The sequence below is a fragment of the Scyliorhinus torazame genome, chromosome 19 (assembly GCF_047496885.1).
Source record: "Scyliorhinus torazame isolate Kashiwa2021f chromosome 19, sScyTor2.1, whole genome shotgun sequence".
Lineage (NCBI taxonomy): Eukaryota > Metazoa > Chordata > Chondrichthyes > Carcharhiniformes > Scyliorhinidae > Scyliorhinus > Scyliorhinus torazame.
The window spans coordinates 95,113,733-95,130,902 of record NC_092725.1 but is presented as its reverse complement, the minus strand read 5'-3'; the positions used below and the strand labels follow the sequence as shown (position 1 = coordinate 95,130,902).

The 17,170-nt window shown below is 50.5% G+C and overlaps 1 protein-coding gene across 1 annotated transcript in view; it reads left to right on the top strand.

The window, feature by feature from the left end:
• Positions 1-17,170, top strand: part of LOC140395963 (uncharacterized) — a 97,730-nt gene that overhangs the window by 50,025 nt on the left and 30,535 nt on the right. The window contains exons 9-10 of the mRNA XM_072483991.1: positions 10,489-10,554; positions 11,484-11,566. Of these exons, the coding sequence (XP_072340092.1) occupies positions 10,489-10,554; positions 11,484-11,566 (149 nt within the window). The remainder of the gene's footprint in view (positions 1-10,488; positions 10,555-11,483; positions 11,567-17,170) is intronic.

The following is a 17,170-nucleotide window of genomic DNA, read 5'->3' as shown; positions in this document are numbered from 1 at the left end:
TGGAACCCTCCGTCCATCCTTCCTGGGACAAACCTACGGTTGCTCCTGATCGGGGACCACACCGAGGCACCCGTCACACCCCTATGTCGCCTCCATTGCCCCCAGATCCTTACGGTTGCCGCCACCACTGGGTTTGTGGTATACCTTTTCGGGGAGAGCGGTAGCAGCGCCGTCACCAGCGCCTTTAGGCTCGTTCCTTTACAGGACGCCATCTCCAGCCTCTTCCACGCCGCCCCCTCCCCCTCCCTCATCCACTTGTGAACCATCGCCACATTGGCGGCCCAGTAGTAATCGTCCAGATTCGGCAACGCCAGTCCCCCTCTGTCCCTGCTGCGCTGCAGGAACCCCCTCCTTACCCTCGGGGTCTTCCCTGCCCACACGAAACTCATAACACTCCTATCTATTTTCTTAAAAAAGGCCTTAGTGATCAAAATGGGGAGACATTGAAACACAAAAAGAAACCTTGGGAGGACCATCATCTTGACCGCCTGCACTCTGCCCGCCAGTGAGAGCGGCAGCATATCCCACCTCTTGAAATCCTCCTCCATCTGCTCCACCAGCCGCGTCAGATTGAGTTTGTGTAAAGTTCCCCAGCTCCTGGCTACCTGAATCCCCAAATATCGGAAGCTCCTTTCCGCTCTTCTTAACGGCAGGCCGGCTATCCCTCTTCCCTGATCCCCGGGGTGTACTACGAAAAGCTCACCCTTCCCCATATTGAGCCTATATCCCGAAAAATCTCCAAAATCCCTCAATATCTGCATGACCTCTGTCATCCCCTCCACAGGATCCGCCACATACAACAGTAGGTCATCTGCGTAGAGTGCCACTCAGTGTTCCTCTCCCCCTCTAACCACCCCCCTCCATTTCCTAGAGTCTCTCAACGCTATGGCCAGTGGTTCAATTGCCAGCGCGAACAGTAATGGGGACAGGGGGCACCCCTGCCTTGTTCCCCTATGTAACCAAAAATACTCCGATCTCTGCCGATTTGTGACTACACTTGCCACTGGGGCCCCATAGAGGAGTTTAACCCAACTGACAAATCCCTCCCCGAACCCAAACCTCCTCAACACCTCCCATAAATACTCCCACTCTACCCTATCAAATGCCTTCTCTGCATCCATTGCTGCCACTATCTCTGCCTCCCCCTCTGCTGGGGGCATCATTATCACCCCCAACAGCCGTCGCGCGTTGACATTCAATTGTCTCCCCTTTACAAATCCTGTCTGGTCTTCATGCACCACCCCCGGGACACAATCCTCGATCCTCGTCGCTAGCACTTTTGCCAGCAACTTGGCGTCTACATTCAGGAGCGAGATAGGCCTATATGACCCGCATTGCAGCGGATCTTTATCTCGCTTCAGGATTAATGATATTGTCGCCTCCGATATTGTCGCGGGTAGAGTCCCCCCTTCTCTGGCCTCATTAAAGGTTCTTGCAAGCAGCGGGGCCAACAAGTCCACATATTTCCTATAAAATTCCACCGGGAACCCGTCTGGTCCCGGGGCCTTCCCTGCCTGCATGTTCCCCAGCCCTTTAATCACCTCGTCCACCCCAATTGGCGCCCCCAGACCTGCCACCTCCTGCTCCTCCGCCTTCGGGAACCTTAGTTGGTCCAAAAACTGTTGCATCCCCTCTTTTCCCTCTGGGGGTTCGGACCTATAAAGCCTCTCATAAAAGGTCTTAAACACCTCATTTACCTTCCCTGCACTCCGCACCGTAGTTCCCGTTTCATCCCTAACTCCCCCTATTTCCCTCGCCGCTATCCTCTTACGAAGCTGGTGGGCCAGCAGTCGGCTCGCCTTTTCCCCATATTCGTATCTCACCCCCTGTGCCTTCCTCCACTGTGCCTCTGCCTTCCCTGTGGTCAGCAGGTCAAACTCCGTCTGAAGTCTTCGCCTCTCTCTATATAGTCCTTCGTCCGGGGCCTCCGCATATCTTTTATCCACACTCAAAATCTCCCCCACTAATCTCTCCCTTATATATATTTACCAGCACAACCTCCTTTCCCTGCAATCTACCACTCACCATCACATATCTACCACCGTTGTCCACCACTATATTCCTAGCCTCGAACGACACCCGTTTCCCCACCAATATCGCCACCCCTCTATTTTTTGCATCCAACCCTGAGTGGAACACCTGTCCCACCCATCCTTTCCTTAACCTAACCTGATCCGCCACCTTCAGATGCGTCTCCTGAAGCATGACCACGTCTGCCTTCAGTCCTTTTAAGTGCGCGAACACTCGGGCCCTCTTAATCGGCCCATTTAGGCCTCTCACATTACACGTGATCAGCCGGATTGGGCGGCTGCCGCCCCCCCCCCGACTAGCCATCCCCTATTCTAGGCCAGTCCAACGTCCAGGTCCCGCGCACCCACCCGTCCCCCAGGTGGCGCACTCCCGTCCCGACCACCTCTTCCCTTGCCAGCTCCCTCTTGCTCCCAGCAGCAGCAACCCAGTTGACCCCCCTCCTCCCCCCCCCCCGCCCCCCGCTAGATCCCCATCTAGCATGGTTACTCCCCCAATAATGCTTCCGAAAGTCAGCTGACTCCAACTGACCCCGGCTTCCCCCGCTCTCTCCTTGACCCCCCCGTGTGTGGAACTCTCATCCTCCTTGCGCCTATCTTCCCGCCATCATTTCCCTAGCGCGGGAAAAAACCCGTGCTTTCCTGGATCAGCCCCGCCCCCTATGGCGCAGCTCCCCAATTCCCCATCCCCCACCTCTGTCCCTTTTTCCACCGGCGCCCACATTTCTCAGTGTCCCCCGTCAAGAAGAGAAAAAAAAACCATCTATCGTCCCGATATGGTGAACCTCCCATTCCCCAATTTACATTTCTGTACATCAACATCGTCGTCTCCCCCACAGCATCAGTCCCTCAGTTCTGGTCCAATTTCTCTTCTTGGATGAAGGTCCATGCCCCGTCAGACGTTTCAAAGTAGTAGTGTCTATCTTGGTACGTGACCCACAATCGCGCCGGCTGCAGCATCCCAAACTTTACTTTTTTCTTGTGAAGCGCCGCCTTGGCCCAATTAAAACTCGCTCTCCTTCTCGCCACCTCTGCACTCCAGTCCTGATACACTTGTATCACCGCATTCTCCCACCTGCTACTCCGTACCTTCTTGGCCCAGCTCAAAACAGCCTCTCTGTCGGTGAAGCGGTGAAATCTCACCACTATCGCTCTTGGTGGTTCTCCAGCCTTTGGTCTCCTCGCAAGGACCCGGTGAGCCCCTTTCACCTCCAGGGGGCCCGAGGGGGCCTCAGCTCCCATTAGCGAATGGAGCATCGTGTTCACATAAGCCCCAACGTCAGCTCCCTCCACTCCCTCGGGGAGACCCAGAATCCGGAGGTTCTTTCTCCTCGAGCTGTTCTCCAGGACTTTGAGCCTTTCGATACACCTCTTATGCAGCGCCTCGTGCGTCTCCATTTTTACTGCTAGGCCCAGAATCTCATCCTCGTTCTCAGCTGCCTTCGCCTTCACCCCAAGGAGCTCTATCGCCTGGGCCTTCTGCATTTCTTTTAGCCCTTCGATTGCCAATAACATCGGCTCCAGCACCTCCTTCTTTAATTCCTCCACACACCATCGAAGGAATTCCTGCTGGTCCGGGCCCCATGTCGTCTAGATCCATCCGTCGCCATCTTGCTTCTTCCTTCTCTTCTCTGCTGCTGCTCCAAAGGATCCTTCGCAATCTGGCCACTACCACCGATCTTTTCCATACACACCAGTGGGGACTTCCTTCGTCACCCCACACTGGGTTTGGTCCAAAAAGATTTCCGTTGGGGCTCCCAAAAAGAGCCCAAAAGTCCATTAGAACGGGAGCTGCCGAAACGTGCGGCTTAGCAGTGCATCGCCGCAACCGGAAGTCCCCGAGAATGAGTATTAAACGACAAACCTTCTGAGAATGACAAAGTCAGTTTTGGCCTCCGTATGACACGAGTTTGTCAGAATTTTAAAGTTTATCCAAGTGAAGTAAATTGCTGACAATCTCTGCGTAGACCTGCCTTGTTTAATTTAATTTCCCAGAATGGTATTTTTCTGAACTTGTTTTATTTTTTTCCCCAGCTTTTCCTCAGTCGGTAGCTTTGACTGGTGAACTGTAATAAGATGAATTGTACCTCGTGCTATTCACTTAAAGTTTCAGCATTTTCACCTGGAGTGTAATTATTTGCAGCTGTGAAGCTGATATGTTCTGCTCTGTGATGCAAGACCCTTTTGTTTGAAAATATTTTACGTTTGTGGTCGTTTGCAGATTTTGTTCAAGGCCAGTTATTTCAGTGCAAAATACTTCCAGGGATTGGATTCCATTGTCAGGGAAGAAAAGTCTTGGGGCAGGATTCTCCATTTGGGAACAATGTTCTCCCACCGAGGTGAATTGCAATTGGCTTACGATCCCCGGGAGCGCAAACTGGCAATCAATGTTCCTTGCCAGGAAAATTTATGCATGGCTTGGAATGCAAGGGATTCCTCCAATATCGGGCCATCACTTTGAGTCCCCCACACCTCTGTCTGGAAACTGGGGCGAAATTCTCCCGAAACGGCGCTATGTCCGCCGACTGGCGCCCAAGACGGCGCCAATCAGACGGGCATCGCGCCGCCCCAAAGGTGCGGAATGCTCCGCATCTTTGGGGGCCGAGCCCCAACATTGAGGGGCGAGGCTGGCGCCGGAGGAATTTCCGCCCCGCCAGCTGGCGGAAACGGCCTTTGTTGCCCCGCCAGTTGGCGCGGAAATGACATCCCCGGGAGCGTCAGCGGCCGCTGACAGTTTCCCACGCATGCGCAGTGGAGGGAGTCTCTTCTGTCTCCGCCATGGTGGAGACCGTGGCGGAGGTGGAAGGGAAAGAGTGCCCCCACGGCCCAGGCCCACCCGCGGATCGGTGGGCCCCGATCGCGGGCCAGGCCACCGTGGGGGCACCCCCCGGGGCCAGATCGCCCCGCACCCACCCCAGGACCCCGAAGCCCACCCACGCCGCCTTGTCCCGCCGGTAAGGTAGGTGGTTTAATCCACGCCGGCGGGACAGGCAATTTATCGGCGGGACTTAGGCCCATCCGGGCCGGAGAATCGCGCGGGGGGGGGGGGCCCGCCAACCGGCGCGGCGCGATTCCCGCCCCTGCCGAATCTCCGGTGCCGGTGGGGGCGGGATTCACGCCAGCCCCCGGTGATTCTCCGACCCGGCGGGGGGTCGGAGAATGACGCCCCTGGAGTGCATTCCAAACAAGGGCAGTGAGAGGAATTACAGCTGTAACACTTACTTTGAAGCTCCACCTGTCCATGCCTCCAAGGATAACAGCTAAAGGGCAGGTTTAGCACAGGGTTAAATAGCTGGCTTTTAAAGCAGACCAAGGCAGGCCAGCAGCACGGTTCAATCCCCGTACCAGCCTCTCCGAACAGGCGCCGGTATGTGGCGACTAGGGGCTTTTCACAGTAACTTCATTTGAAGTCTACTTGTGACAATAAGCAACTTTCATTTCATTTGATGGTTCCCACAGATCCATTAGCTGCAAGCCATTCATCGCTTTCTCGTAGTGGTCTGTGATTGACAGCTTCTAAAAACCATCTACAGCTTTGATTGATTCATTCATCTCCCTTCACAATTCACTGGCCTAAGTGGTGAAACCACTTGTTTGTAAACAATGATCACCTCAAAGAGAGGGAAGTGCATTCCAAGCACTAAGTGCATTTCAATCATACACTTGAAATGAAAATTGCTTATTGTCACAAGTAGGCTTCATATGAAGTTACTGTGAAAAGCCCCTAGTCACCACATTCCGGCGCCTGTTCAGGGAGGCTGGGACAGGAATTAAACCGTGCTGTAGGCCTGCTTTGGTCTGCTTTAAAAGCCAGCTCTTTAGCTGAACTGGCCATGATCAATTGCCCCTTAGTGTCCAAAGGTTATGTGTGGTTACAGGGATTATGGTGGAGGTCGGTGTAGACTCGATGGGCTGAATGGTCTCCTTCTGCAATGGAGGGATTGACCACGTCAAAGCAAGGTAATTGCATTCCAATCACTCAAACACGTGGGCGGTCCCTTTGGTCATAGAGTCCCTGAGGGAGTCCTGCTATTACAAGGGGCCCTGGGGGCGAGTGTGTGGGGGAGGGGATCTGGTAGAGGGGATGGGCAGGCAGTGCATTATGGGGGGGGGCTCAGTTGGACTCAGATGATTTCTACCAGTGTTGTCCTGCAGTGGTAGACCTCACAGAGGGCCAAGGGGTAAGTCCCCTAAGGAGAAGACAAGGGTATTCCTTGATACCTGGTGCGCCAAAGTTGACATGCATGCCATCTATAACCTCCAGATTAGGGCCATCCCGGCAGTGGCGGAGAGTCCTGCTGCCCGGGCAGCTTGTTGGCTTGATCCAGGTCAAAGTTTACATAGTTAGCGACCTGAGCAAAGAGGGCATTGTGACTTCACAAATGCACTTCTGGACTGTTGGTTGGGATATGCTGCACACGTCCCCGCTTGAGCCCTGGAATGTTCCTGAGGCTTCGAATTTCAGGGCTGTGGTGACCTTGACGGCCACCAAGAGCAGGAGTCCTCCTCGTCCACATAGTGCCAAGTGCACAAGGACATGGCACAGGTGCTGCACCGTCCCCTTGTTGAGGCGGAGTCTCCTGCAGCACATGCAATTTGCCATCTGTCCTAATGACCGTCGACACGTGTATACCTTGGGCTGTCGCCGACCTCCCCTTTGGGTCTCTCTCTGGCCTGATGGGTGGCCGGGTCCTCAGGGTGTAGGGTGGGGGCCTGCACATGGGCCGCCACCTCGAGCCTCTGTCGATGCTGCTGCTGCCGCCTTCTCTGGTATCTGGTCTCCTGTCTGCTGCAAGCACCGCGAGGGCAGATTCTGCGGAATCCAAGATATCATCCAAATCGTGTAATATCTGTAAGGAATTGAAGAGGGTGAGGGCCAGACAATCAGCTTCCAGCCCCGCACCATCCAGTCCCCCATGGCTCCCCCCGCCCCACAACCCCTTCCATCCCTCAGGATGCCGTTCAACGCGTCCTGTACATGCATCCCTGGTCGCAGTGGGAGCCCCCGAGCACTGGATCCCAGACCCTGTACCCTAGACACCCACTGATAACGTTACCGGGACCATTCGCTGGTTCCCTCCCCGGTGCATATATCCACCTTCTGTTTGCGGAAATGTTCCCAGTGCTTCTGTGGTGTGGAAGCCTCTGGTGTTCAGGCAAGGTGTCCAAGTCTCACGGTCTGTTTGGGATGCGAGGCAGTAACGCTCACCTGCGATGGCACGTGTACCACACAAATCCACTTGGGAGCTGTGAAGTGCTCACATTACTGCAATTGCTAATTCCCTAATAGCAATAGCTGTCAGCTGTGCACCCGGAGGCCGTCACGGACAGTGGGGCTTATGGGTGGTCAGTGAAACAGATTGGCAGTAGCTGGAGCTGCCCCTGTTATGAGCAGAAGACCCATGGGGTGGCATGGTAAACGCGCGAGCACTGCGCCACCAACATTCCCCAGCCCAGGGGCAACCCCCCCATGAATGGTGGTCCCACCCCACCAATCAAGCCGTCGCCTCCTGTAGTCTCTTCCCCTCCCCCCTCTGCCCCCATCCTCTCCTGCGGCCTCCTCTCCCCAAGGACTGAGCCAGCAACCCCAGTGTCCTGGGCTCACTGCCCGGGATCGAAGATGGCTACTACCTTCTTGGATCCCCACAGCGGCCATTCCGATAGCTTCACAATTTAAAAAAGATATACTAATTGGCGCCCACGTGACTGCTTGCTGGGGAGGCGGTTAAACCACGAGAGGCCATTAGATAGGCGGTCCTTCCCGTTAATGGAAATTAGGCTTAAGTAGTAATTATTGGGTTCTTGGTCTCGCCAACTGGAGCAGCCATTTAGACCGCAAACCGATTGGAGCCCGACGCTGTCCCCGATTTTGGCCTCTCCCGCGATTTGACGGCTGCGCTGCGCTCGAGCAAGAATGCGACGCGGCTGACAGGTCACGCCCTTATTCTTTCCTGGGATGCTAGACAGGCCAGCATTTGTTGCCCTTTCCTCCTTGCCCCTGGACTGAGTGGCTTGCTGGGTCATTTCAGAGGACAATTTAGAGTCAACCACATTAATGAGGGTCTGAAGTTACATGTAGTCCAGACCTGCTAAAAACGGCAGATTTCCTTCCATAAAGGATGTCAGTGAAGCAGATGGGTTTTTACAGCAATCAATGATAGTTTAATTTGGTGTGGGAGTGGTGTCGGGAGGGTGTTGGGTGGTTAGTTGATGTGTCTCGGGATGGGAGTAATCGGGGATGATCGGGTGCTTGGTGGGGGGTGGGGGATGAGTGGTCAGTGACAGGGTTGCGAGCTCAGTGGAGGGGGACTCAGGTTGTCAGGGAGATGGTAGTGGGTGGGTGGGGAACATAGTCAAAGGGGTAGTTGGTGAAGGGTGTAGTCGGGCGAGTGGGGGGTTTAATCTGGGTAACTTTCTGTAAGACAGCTGGAACCATCCAAAGCTTGTGATTTATATTGTTCACTTGGATGGATCCCACAGCAGGACAATTGCCTTTAATCCTTCCCTGGGGATTCCACATAGGCAGTGTGGGTGGTGTCCCAGGAGTGGGTTGCGTCCCCCAATGCATTCTTGGAAAAGCCCCCTGCTTACGATGCCCTGGAGCTCAGAGGTTAGAACCATTATTTCTTTTTCCAATTAAGGATATATTCCCCGTGGCCAATCCACCTATCCTGCACATCTTTGGGTTGTGGGGGTGAGACCCACCCAGACACGGGGAGAAAGAGGCCATTATCAAACTATATCACCATCATTCCCATCTAAATACAGCAACATGCGTACAGTTCAAGGGATGTGTTATGGGGGCAGCACTGTTACTTCACAGCTCCAGGGTCCCAGGTTCAATTCCCGGCTTGGGTCACTGACTGTGTGGAGTCTGTGTGGAGTCTGCACGTTCTCCCCGTGTCTGCGTGGGTTTCCTCCGGGTGCTCCGGTTTCCTCCCACAAGTCCCGAAAGACGTGCTGTTAAGTGAATTGGACATTCTGAATTCTCCCTCTATATACCCGAACAGGCACCGCAATGTGGCGACTAGGGAATTTTCACAGTAACTTCATTGCAGTGTTAATGTAAGCCTACTTGTGAAAATAAAGATTATTATTATCAAATGCATCTGGGCACAGACCAAAGATGGAGATCCTTGATGTGGAGATGCCGGCGTTGGACTGGGGTGAGCATAGTAAGAAGTCTTACAACACCAGGTTAAAGTCCAACAGGTCTGTTTCAACTTCAACCTGTTGGACTTTAACCTGGTGTTGTGAGACTTCTTAAAGATGGAGATGTCAGGGAGAGGTTGGGACGTAGTGGCAATGTCACAGAATAGTTAATCCTGATAACCAGGCTAATGCCCAGATGACATGAATACAGCAGCTGGTGGAATTTAAATTCCATTATCAAATCTGGGATTGAAAATGGTGACGATGACCATTGGCGATTGTCACCTGGTTTGTTGATGTCCTCCAGGGACATCCTTATCTGGTCTGGCCTTCATATGATTCCAGACCCATAGCGGCACGGTGGCACAGTGATTAGCACTGCTGCCTCACAGTGCCAGGGACCCAGGTTCGATTCCAGCTTTGGGTGACTGTGCAGAGTTTGCACATTCTCCCCGTGTCTGTGTGGGGTTTTTCTGGGTGCTCCGGTTTCCGCCCACAATCCAAAGATGTGCAGGTTAGGTGGATCGGACATGATAGATTTGCCCCTTGGTGTCCAGAGATGTGCAGGTTAGGTGAGGTTATAGGATGAGAGGGTGGGTCTGGGTAGGGTGCTCTTTTGGCAGACTCGATGGGTCGAATGGCCTCATTCTGCACTGTAGGGGTTTAATGGAATGTGGTTGATTCTTAAATGCCCTTTGAAATAGCGGAGCATGCCATTCAGGTCATGGGTAATGAGAGATGGACAACAAATGCTGGCCCAGTCACCAGCACCCATAGCCCATGAAAATAAAATGACCAATATCTTCGTCAAAGAAGTAAGTTTCAAGGACATCACTTTTCCAAGGAAAGTGTGGTTGAGAGACAGAGAGATTTTGGAAGGGAATTCAGGAGTTTTGGGCCCTGAAGGCACAGTCAGTGTTGGGGTGAAGGAGGTGGAGATTGGACACAAAGACAGAGAAGGAGCAATGAAGGGATTGAGAGCCTGGAGGAGGTTACAGAGATAGAGAGGCCTTTCTCCTTGGTTGGTTTTGAAATAAAGGATGAGGATTCTAAAATCGAGGCATTGCTGAACTGACAGCCAGTGGAGGGGTGAAAGGTGAGCAGGACTTGGTGCGTGTTAGGGAGCAGGCAACAGCGTTTTGGATGAGCTACAGTTTATGGGTGTTGGAAGATGTGAAGCCGGTCAGGAGAGCTTTGGAATAGTTGAGTGTAGAAGTAACAAAGTTGTGAATGAAGGTTTCAGCAGAAAATGGACTGAGCCAGGGACGGATCACAATTTTCACCTAAGATAATTTTCCGTTTGTTCTAGATGGATGAAGCCTGTGACTCCACCCTCCATGAGTTTGCCAAGTATGACAAAGAGACCAATGGCTTGGTAAGTAGATGATTAATTGAAGGTAGTTTTTCCACTTTTACCTACCCTTCATTATCTGATACAGGATCTCAGAGTGTGAGGCTCCACATTGGGAACAGAGGAGCGAATAAAATTACCCTTCAGGTTCCGTCTTGATATAGTTTTACTCCCAGATGTTTTGATTAATTCTATTATGTAATTTTGTCAGGGAGTGGAATTGTTTGGATTCTCCTTCAAAGAGCAGCACAAGCATGATGGGCTGATGGGCCTCTTGCTGTGCTGTGCAATGTGAAACTGTGGTAGAAATGTGGCAGAAATGTAAGGTAATTACTGAAAGAGCATTAAATTCAGTAAACGTGAACTTTCTCACATCCTCACTATTTCACCATGGTCCTGTTTCAGTCAAAAATTAATCCCACTGCTCTGCTTTCCCCATAACCTTCTACCAATCTCAAACTAATCCCACTGTTCTGCTTTCCCCCAATTGCTAATTAATCCCACTGCCTTACTCTCTCCATAGCCCTATACCAATCCAAACCTAATCCCATTGCCCCGCGTTCTCTCTCATAGCCCAGTATCAATCCAAAACTGACCCCACTGCCCCACTCTCTCCCCATAGCTCTGTAAAAATTTCCCAAACTAATCCCACTGCCCTACTCTCTCCCCACAGCCCAGTACCAATCCAAAACGAATCTCACTGCCTTAATCTTTCCCCACAGCCCAGTACCAATCCAAAACGAATCTCACTGCCCTGCTTTTTCTCCATAGCCCAGTACCAATCCAAAACTAATCCCACTGCCCCACTCTCTCCCCATAACCCTGTATCAGTCCCAAACTAATACCAATGCCCCACTCTCTCCCCATAGCCCTCTGCTTCAAATACATACTCAATTTGTTTAAATTGGAGTTAAATTAACAAGAGTTAAACAAAGTTTTATTTTACCATTCAGATCAGCAAGACTGCATTTCGACACGCACTGGTTGATCTAAAAATTTCAATGTTTGCAATGGATTTGGAGCATCTATTATCCAGGTACTGATGCAGTTTAATTGTTGTTACTTTATCCCTCAGATGGAAGTGATTACTTAGTGGTATCACTGCACTGATTTAATGGGAGATGGCACTCTCACTTGAGTCAGAAGGTTATGGATTCAAGTCCCAGTCTGGACACATTTGTGCACACACTATGCTGACACACCAGCACTGGGGGAGTGCTGCACTGCCAGAGGCACCATCCAGCAGATGAGGTATTAGAGGTGTTGTCCTTCAGTTGGTTGTAAAATATACCACAGTGCTACTAATTTGAAGAAGAACCAGAGGATCGCCATAGTAACCTCGCCAATATTTATTCCTTAATCAACCTTCAGAAACAGAATAGTTCATCATTACCTGTTTGCAAATTGCCTGCAATGTTTCCTACACAGCAACAGAGACTAATCTTCGACATGCTTCATTATCATTATCATCATAGAATTTACAGTGCAGAAGGAGGCCATTCGGCCCATCGAGTCTGCACCGGCTCTTGGAAAGAGCACCCTACCCAAGGTCAACACCTCCGCCCTATCCCCATAACCCAGTAACCCCACCCACCACTAAGGGCAATTTTGGACAGTAAGGGCAATTTATCATGGCCAATCCACCTAACCTGCACACCTTTGGACTGTGGGAGGAAACCGGAGCACCCGGAGGAAACCCACGCACACACGGGAAGGATGTGCAGACTCCGCACAGACACTGACCCAAGCCGGAATCGACCCTGGGACCCTGGAGCTGTGAAGCAATTGTGCTATCCACAAGGCTACCGTGCTGCCCAGATATACAGAGCTCTGAAAAATGCTCGTGAAAATTGCTACAGAAATACAGTTATTTTCTTTCTAAAACTGAGGCCATTTCCATTGCTTCTAAATACTGTAGCAACCTGAAATTCGTTATCGGGTTCAGTTTATTTATTTATTGGTCACTTGCACAGTAAGGACATAGGAACAGGAAGTGTTCATTCAAAGGATGTGGGATTCACCAGCTGGGCCAGCATTCATTGGTCATCCATAATTGGCCCCCAAATCTGTTCTGCCTTCCAATTAGATTGTAGCTGATCTGTATTTTAACTCAATTTAATAGCATCACCCCCGCCAACCAACCTTGGTTTCCTAACACTATAATACCCTTGCTCTATGGAGCTCTGTTTTGAGAATTTTCAATTGATTCCTGGTCTCAACTTTTGAGGGAGAGATGTGGATTCCCATCATCCTTTGTGTGAAGAAGTACTTCCTGACACCTTCCCTGATTGGCCTTGTGTGAATGCTAAGGTTATGGCCTCTTGAACTGGACTCTCTGTCACATGAAGTAGTTTCCCTCCAGCTCAGTTCTTCCTGAAGGTTTTTGTGTTGTGACCCCATCTTAATGCTTCACAGCCCCAGAGTGAAAATTGTAGGAAGGTGGGTGGGGGGTTGGTGGTGGGCGGGTTGTTGAGTGGGTTGGGAGTTCAAACAGCAGAGACACAGGCACAAAAAACAACAAAGATGCCTACCATTTGTGGGCACTGATAATGTCAGCTATCGGATATCAGATCTCATTGGATTAGACCACGTTCACAGTCAAAAAATAAATTGCACACATTTAAAGAGGAAAAATCCCAAGATATTCAAATCTGAGTTTTCGTTCCACAGCTATCATTGTTGTCTCGCAACCCATCCACCCCAGTTGCACATCCCGCAACCTGACTCAGGGTCACAACCCACAGTTTGGGAAACCCTGCTCCGTGTTCACTATCAAGTTCTATAATCAACTTAACCATCTCAATTAGATCAGCCTATAATCATCCAGATTCAATAAATTACAAACCTATTCTAAACAACACCAAAATATTGCAGAAGTACTTCTTCACACAGAAGATGATGGAAATATTAACAGAAAATGCTCGAAGTACCCAGCAGGTTCAACAGCGTCTGTGGAGTGAAAACACTGTTATTCAGGTCGATGACCTATCACCAGATCTCAGAGAATGATCGGAAGCATTGGCCGTGATTCTGCGTCCTGGAGCCTAAGTGGTCCCATCAGCAGAGAATCGGGACTGCTCTCCGCTGGCGCTAGGAACGGGACCCAAGTGCAGGTTTCACTCTTTAACCTTGCAAATATATGCATGAAGGAGAGCTTGCTAGATTCTGTAAGAATCCCAGTACCGGGCTGCCATTTTGAGTGGACGGTCTAATCCTGAGGTCCGGCGGCTGGCCCAACCTCCCCCACACAGCATTAATCCTGCCGCCCTCGCTCACTGACAAGAAGGGGCATCCTTACTCCCACCACAGGAATAATGGGTCACCTCCCAATAACACGCATGCATGAGGGTGACCTGACCCCTCCCACTGACCCCCGTAGCCCCTCCATCAGACATCCCCATCAGACATCTCCATCAGACAGTCCCATCCGACTCCCCATCAGACATCACATTAGACCCCCCCATCAGACTCTTATCAGACTTACCCTCAGACTCCCCATCAGGCATCCCCATCGGACGTTCCCATCAGACTCCCCATCCAACTCCCCATCAGACATCCCCATCAGACGTCCCCACCAGACATCCCATTAGACTCCCCCATCAGGCTCGTTATCAGACACACCATCAGACACCACCATTAGACCTCCATCAGATTCTCCCATCAGAACCCCCCATCAGCCAACTCTGCCTGAAAGATGAAGGGCAGTCCAGGCAGTAGAGTGAAAAATCACTGCAGAAATACTGTCCCTTTCCTAACATCTGCTGCCTCAGACAAAAGCAGCAGAAGTCACAAGTGTCAGAGGATTCCTCCAAAGCCCAGAACATCAGAACATTTGAAAAGTTTTCAATTCCCCTGGCAGCCTTTGAAATGCAAAACTTCCATTCAATTTCACCCAGCAATACCTTTTACTAGCCTGTGATTGACGGTTTAATGACCCAGACACAGGTACTTGGTAGATTGTTTATTTATCTTTCTCCTCATGCTTGAATGTATCTCAATAACCTTGCTTTGATGCTAACCGAACTGTTAATAAACACCCTTCTATGATTGACAGCTCTTCACCATATCAAAAGGAGCTAAATGGGTTCACTTCCTCTTTTCTCACAGCAGAAATAACTTAGCTGTTGTTGGGGGTTCTGATGGGGGGGGGGGTTCTGATGGGGTGGTTGACGGGGAGCCCCAGGACCCTTGGGGGCCCACCCCCCTCTGCCGCCTGGAAGCAGCAAAGGGGCACTTACTTCATCAATGCCCTGACCCCTCGGGCTCCACTGTGGCCTGGCTGTGCTTGGCCAACAGCACACCAATCCCAGCCATTAACTCTGTTTCTCTCTCCGCAGATGCTGCCTGACCTGCTAACTATTTGCAGAATCTTCTATTTTTATTTCTAGTCAATGCAACCTGTCCTCATCATGACAGTTCAGAGTCAATGGGACAAATGGCCTTCTTCTGCAATGTATAAATTCTGTGATAATGTCATACTTTTGGTCATGGCATCATGCTGGTAAATCATAGAATGATAGACTTTACAGTGCAGGAGAAGGCCATTCGGCCCATCGAGTCTGCATCGGCCCCTGGAAAGAGCACCCTAAACAAGCCCCACATCTCCACTCTATCCCCGTAACCCAGTAATCTCACCCAACCCATATGGACGCTAAGGCCAATCCACTTAACCTGCACGTCTTTGGGCTGTGGGAGGAAACCGAAGCACCCAGAGGAAACCCACACAGACACAGAAAGAACGTGCAGATTCCGCGCAGTGACCCAAGCCGGGAATCGAATTTGGGACCCTGGAGCTGTGAAGCAACTGTGCTAACCACTGAGTTACTGTGCTGCCCTCCCCCCAAAAAAATTCCCGAGCTGGGAAGGTCTCTCCACACCCAAACACCACACAGGGCACACATAAAAATGCCAACTTGTCACCCTGCATGCCAGCTGGCAGTGCAAACTGGGCACCCTAGCAGTGCCAGGCTGCCCAGGTGGCACCAGAAATGTCAAGGCACCACCCTGTCCAAAGGGCATGCAATTCGGGGCATCCGATCCCCTGGGAGACCCCTACGAGTGCTGTTTTGTCAGATCCCCGTTTGTGCGTTTAATGTTCAATGGCACTCACCCAAGGTTTGAAAGAATTTGGGGAGTTGGTGGTGTAGTGCTAATGTCACTGGACTAATAATCCAGAGACTCAGGCTAATGCTCTGGGCACATGGGATCAAATCCCACCACAGCAGCTGTAGTCTCAGTAATGATGACCATGAAACTATCACAGGTTAGGCAGGACTGTCCGATGAGGAGACATTGGTTTGACTGGGCCTGTACTCACTAGAGTTTAGAAGAATGAGAGGAGATCTGATTGAAACGTAGAAAACTTTAACAGGGCTAAACAGACTATATGCAGGGAGGATGTTTTCCTGTTTGGGGAACCTATAATCAGGGAACACAATCTCAGGATACGGGGGTAATCATTCAGGACTGAGATGAGGAAAAATTTCTTCACTCAAAAGGTAGTGAACCTGTGGAAATCTATACCACAGAAGGTTACGGAAGCCAAGTCACTGAATGTATTCAAGAAAGAGATGGATAATGTTTTAGATTTTAATAGCATCAAGGGGCATGGGGAGAAAACAGGAATATGGCATTGGGAAAGAGGATCAGCTGTGACCATGTTGAATGGCGGATCAGACTCGCAGAGTGGGGTATTCCTCGCCAAGGCCAAAAAAAAGATTCCATTTGATAGCTATTCACGCCCAAAACAAAACTTTGTTTTTTGGGGCGTTAAATCGTGCCCCTAGTTTCTATGCTTTTATGAATTGTTGTATCGGGTTCATGAATATCCTTTAGAGAAGGAAATCTGCCATCCTTACCTGGTCTGGCCTACATGTGACTCCAGACGCACAGCAATCTGGTTGACAGAAACCTGCCCCCTGAAATGGGTGAGCACACCACTCAGTTGAAGGAGAATTAGAATGGGCAAAAAATGCTAGACTTGCTAGTGACACCTACATCAAATGAAAGAATTTTTAAAAATCTGCACTGCACCCCATCCTAGACCTACGCTGTTTAGCATTTGAGGGATCGATAGGTTGCATCCTGGGTGCATATAGTATAAGGCCTTGTTATTCTTTGCATCCGCAATTCATGGACAACAATAATTTAGCAGCTCTGTTACATTCCAAAGCTAAATGATCCTCCCCCATTGCTCACCATCCTGTGTGACAGCAGTGAGAGACAATCATGTCAAACTGTCCACGTTTCGTAGGTGTCTTATCCTTGCAACTTATGATAAATATTCTGTGCCTCTTTTCTTCGGAGAATTTATGAACCTGGAGATTTTAACAGCAGCTGTCATTGGCGTGAGAGAAAACAAATTGATTTTATGCAGATGCAGCTATTCCAAAATCCCAACAGTGTCAGGTGTTGAGATGAACGTGACCTGTTTACTTCTTTGTCTCCATGCAATTAAACAACTGTTCAGTGAGAGAATCTCTGCGGCAATATGAAAAACTCTTTCCCTGTTTTTGAGAGGTGTAACTGAGATGCCCGTATCCAACAACAACAACTTGTATTTATATAACACCTTTAATGGAATAAGATGGCCCAAGGTGCTTCACGGCAGCAAACTTTGACTGTTGAGTCAAGTAAGGAG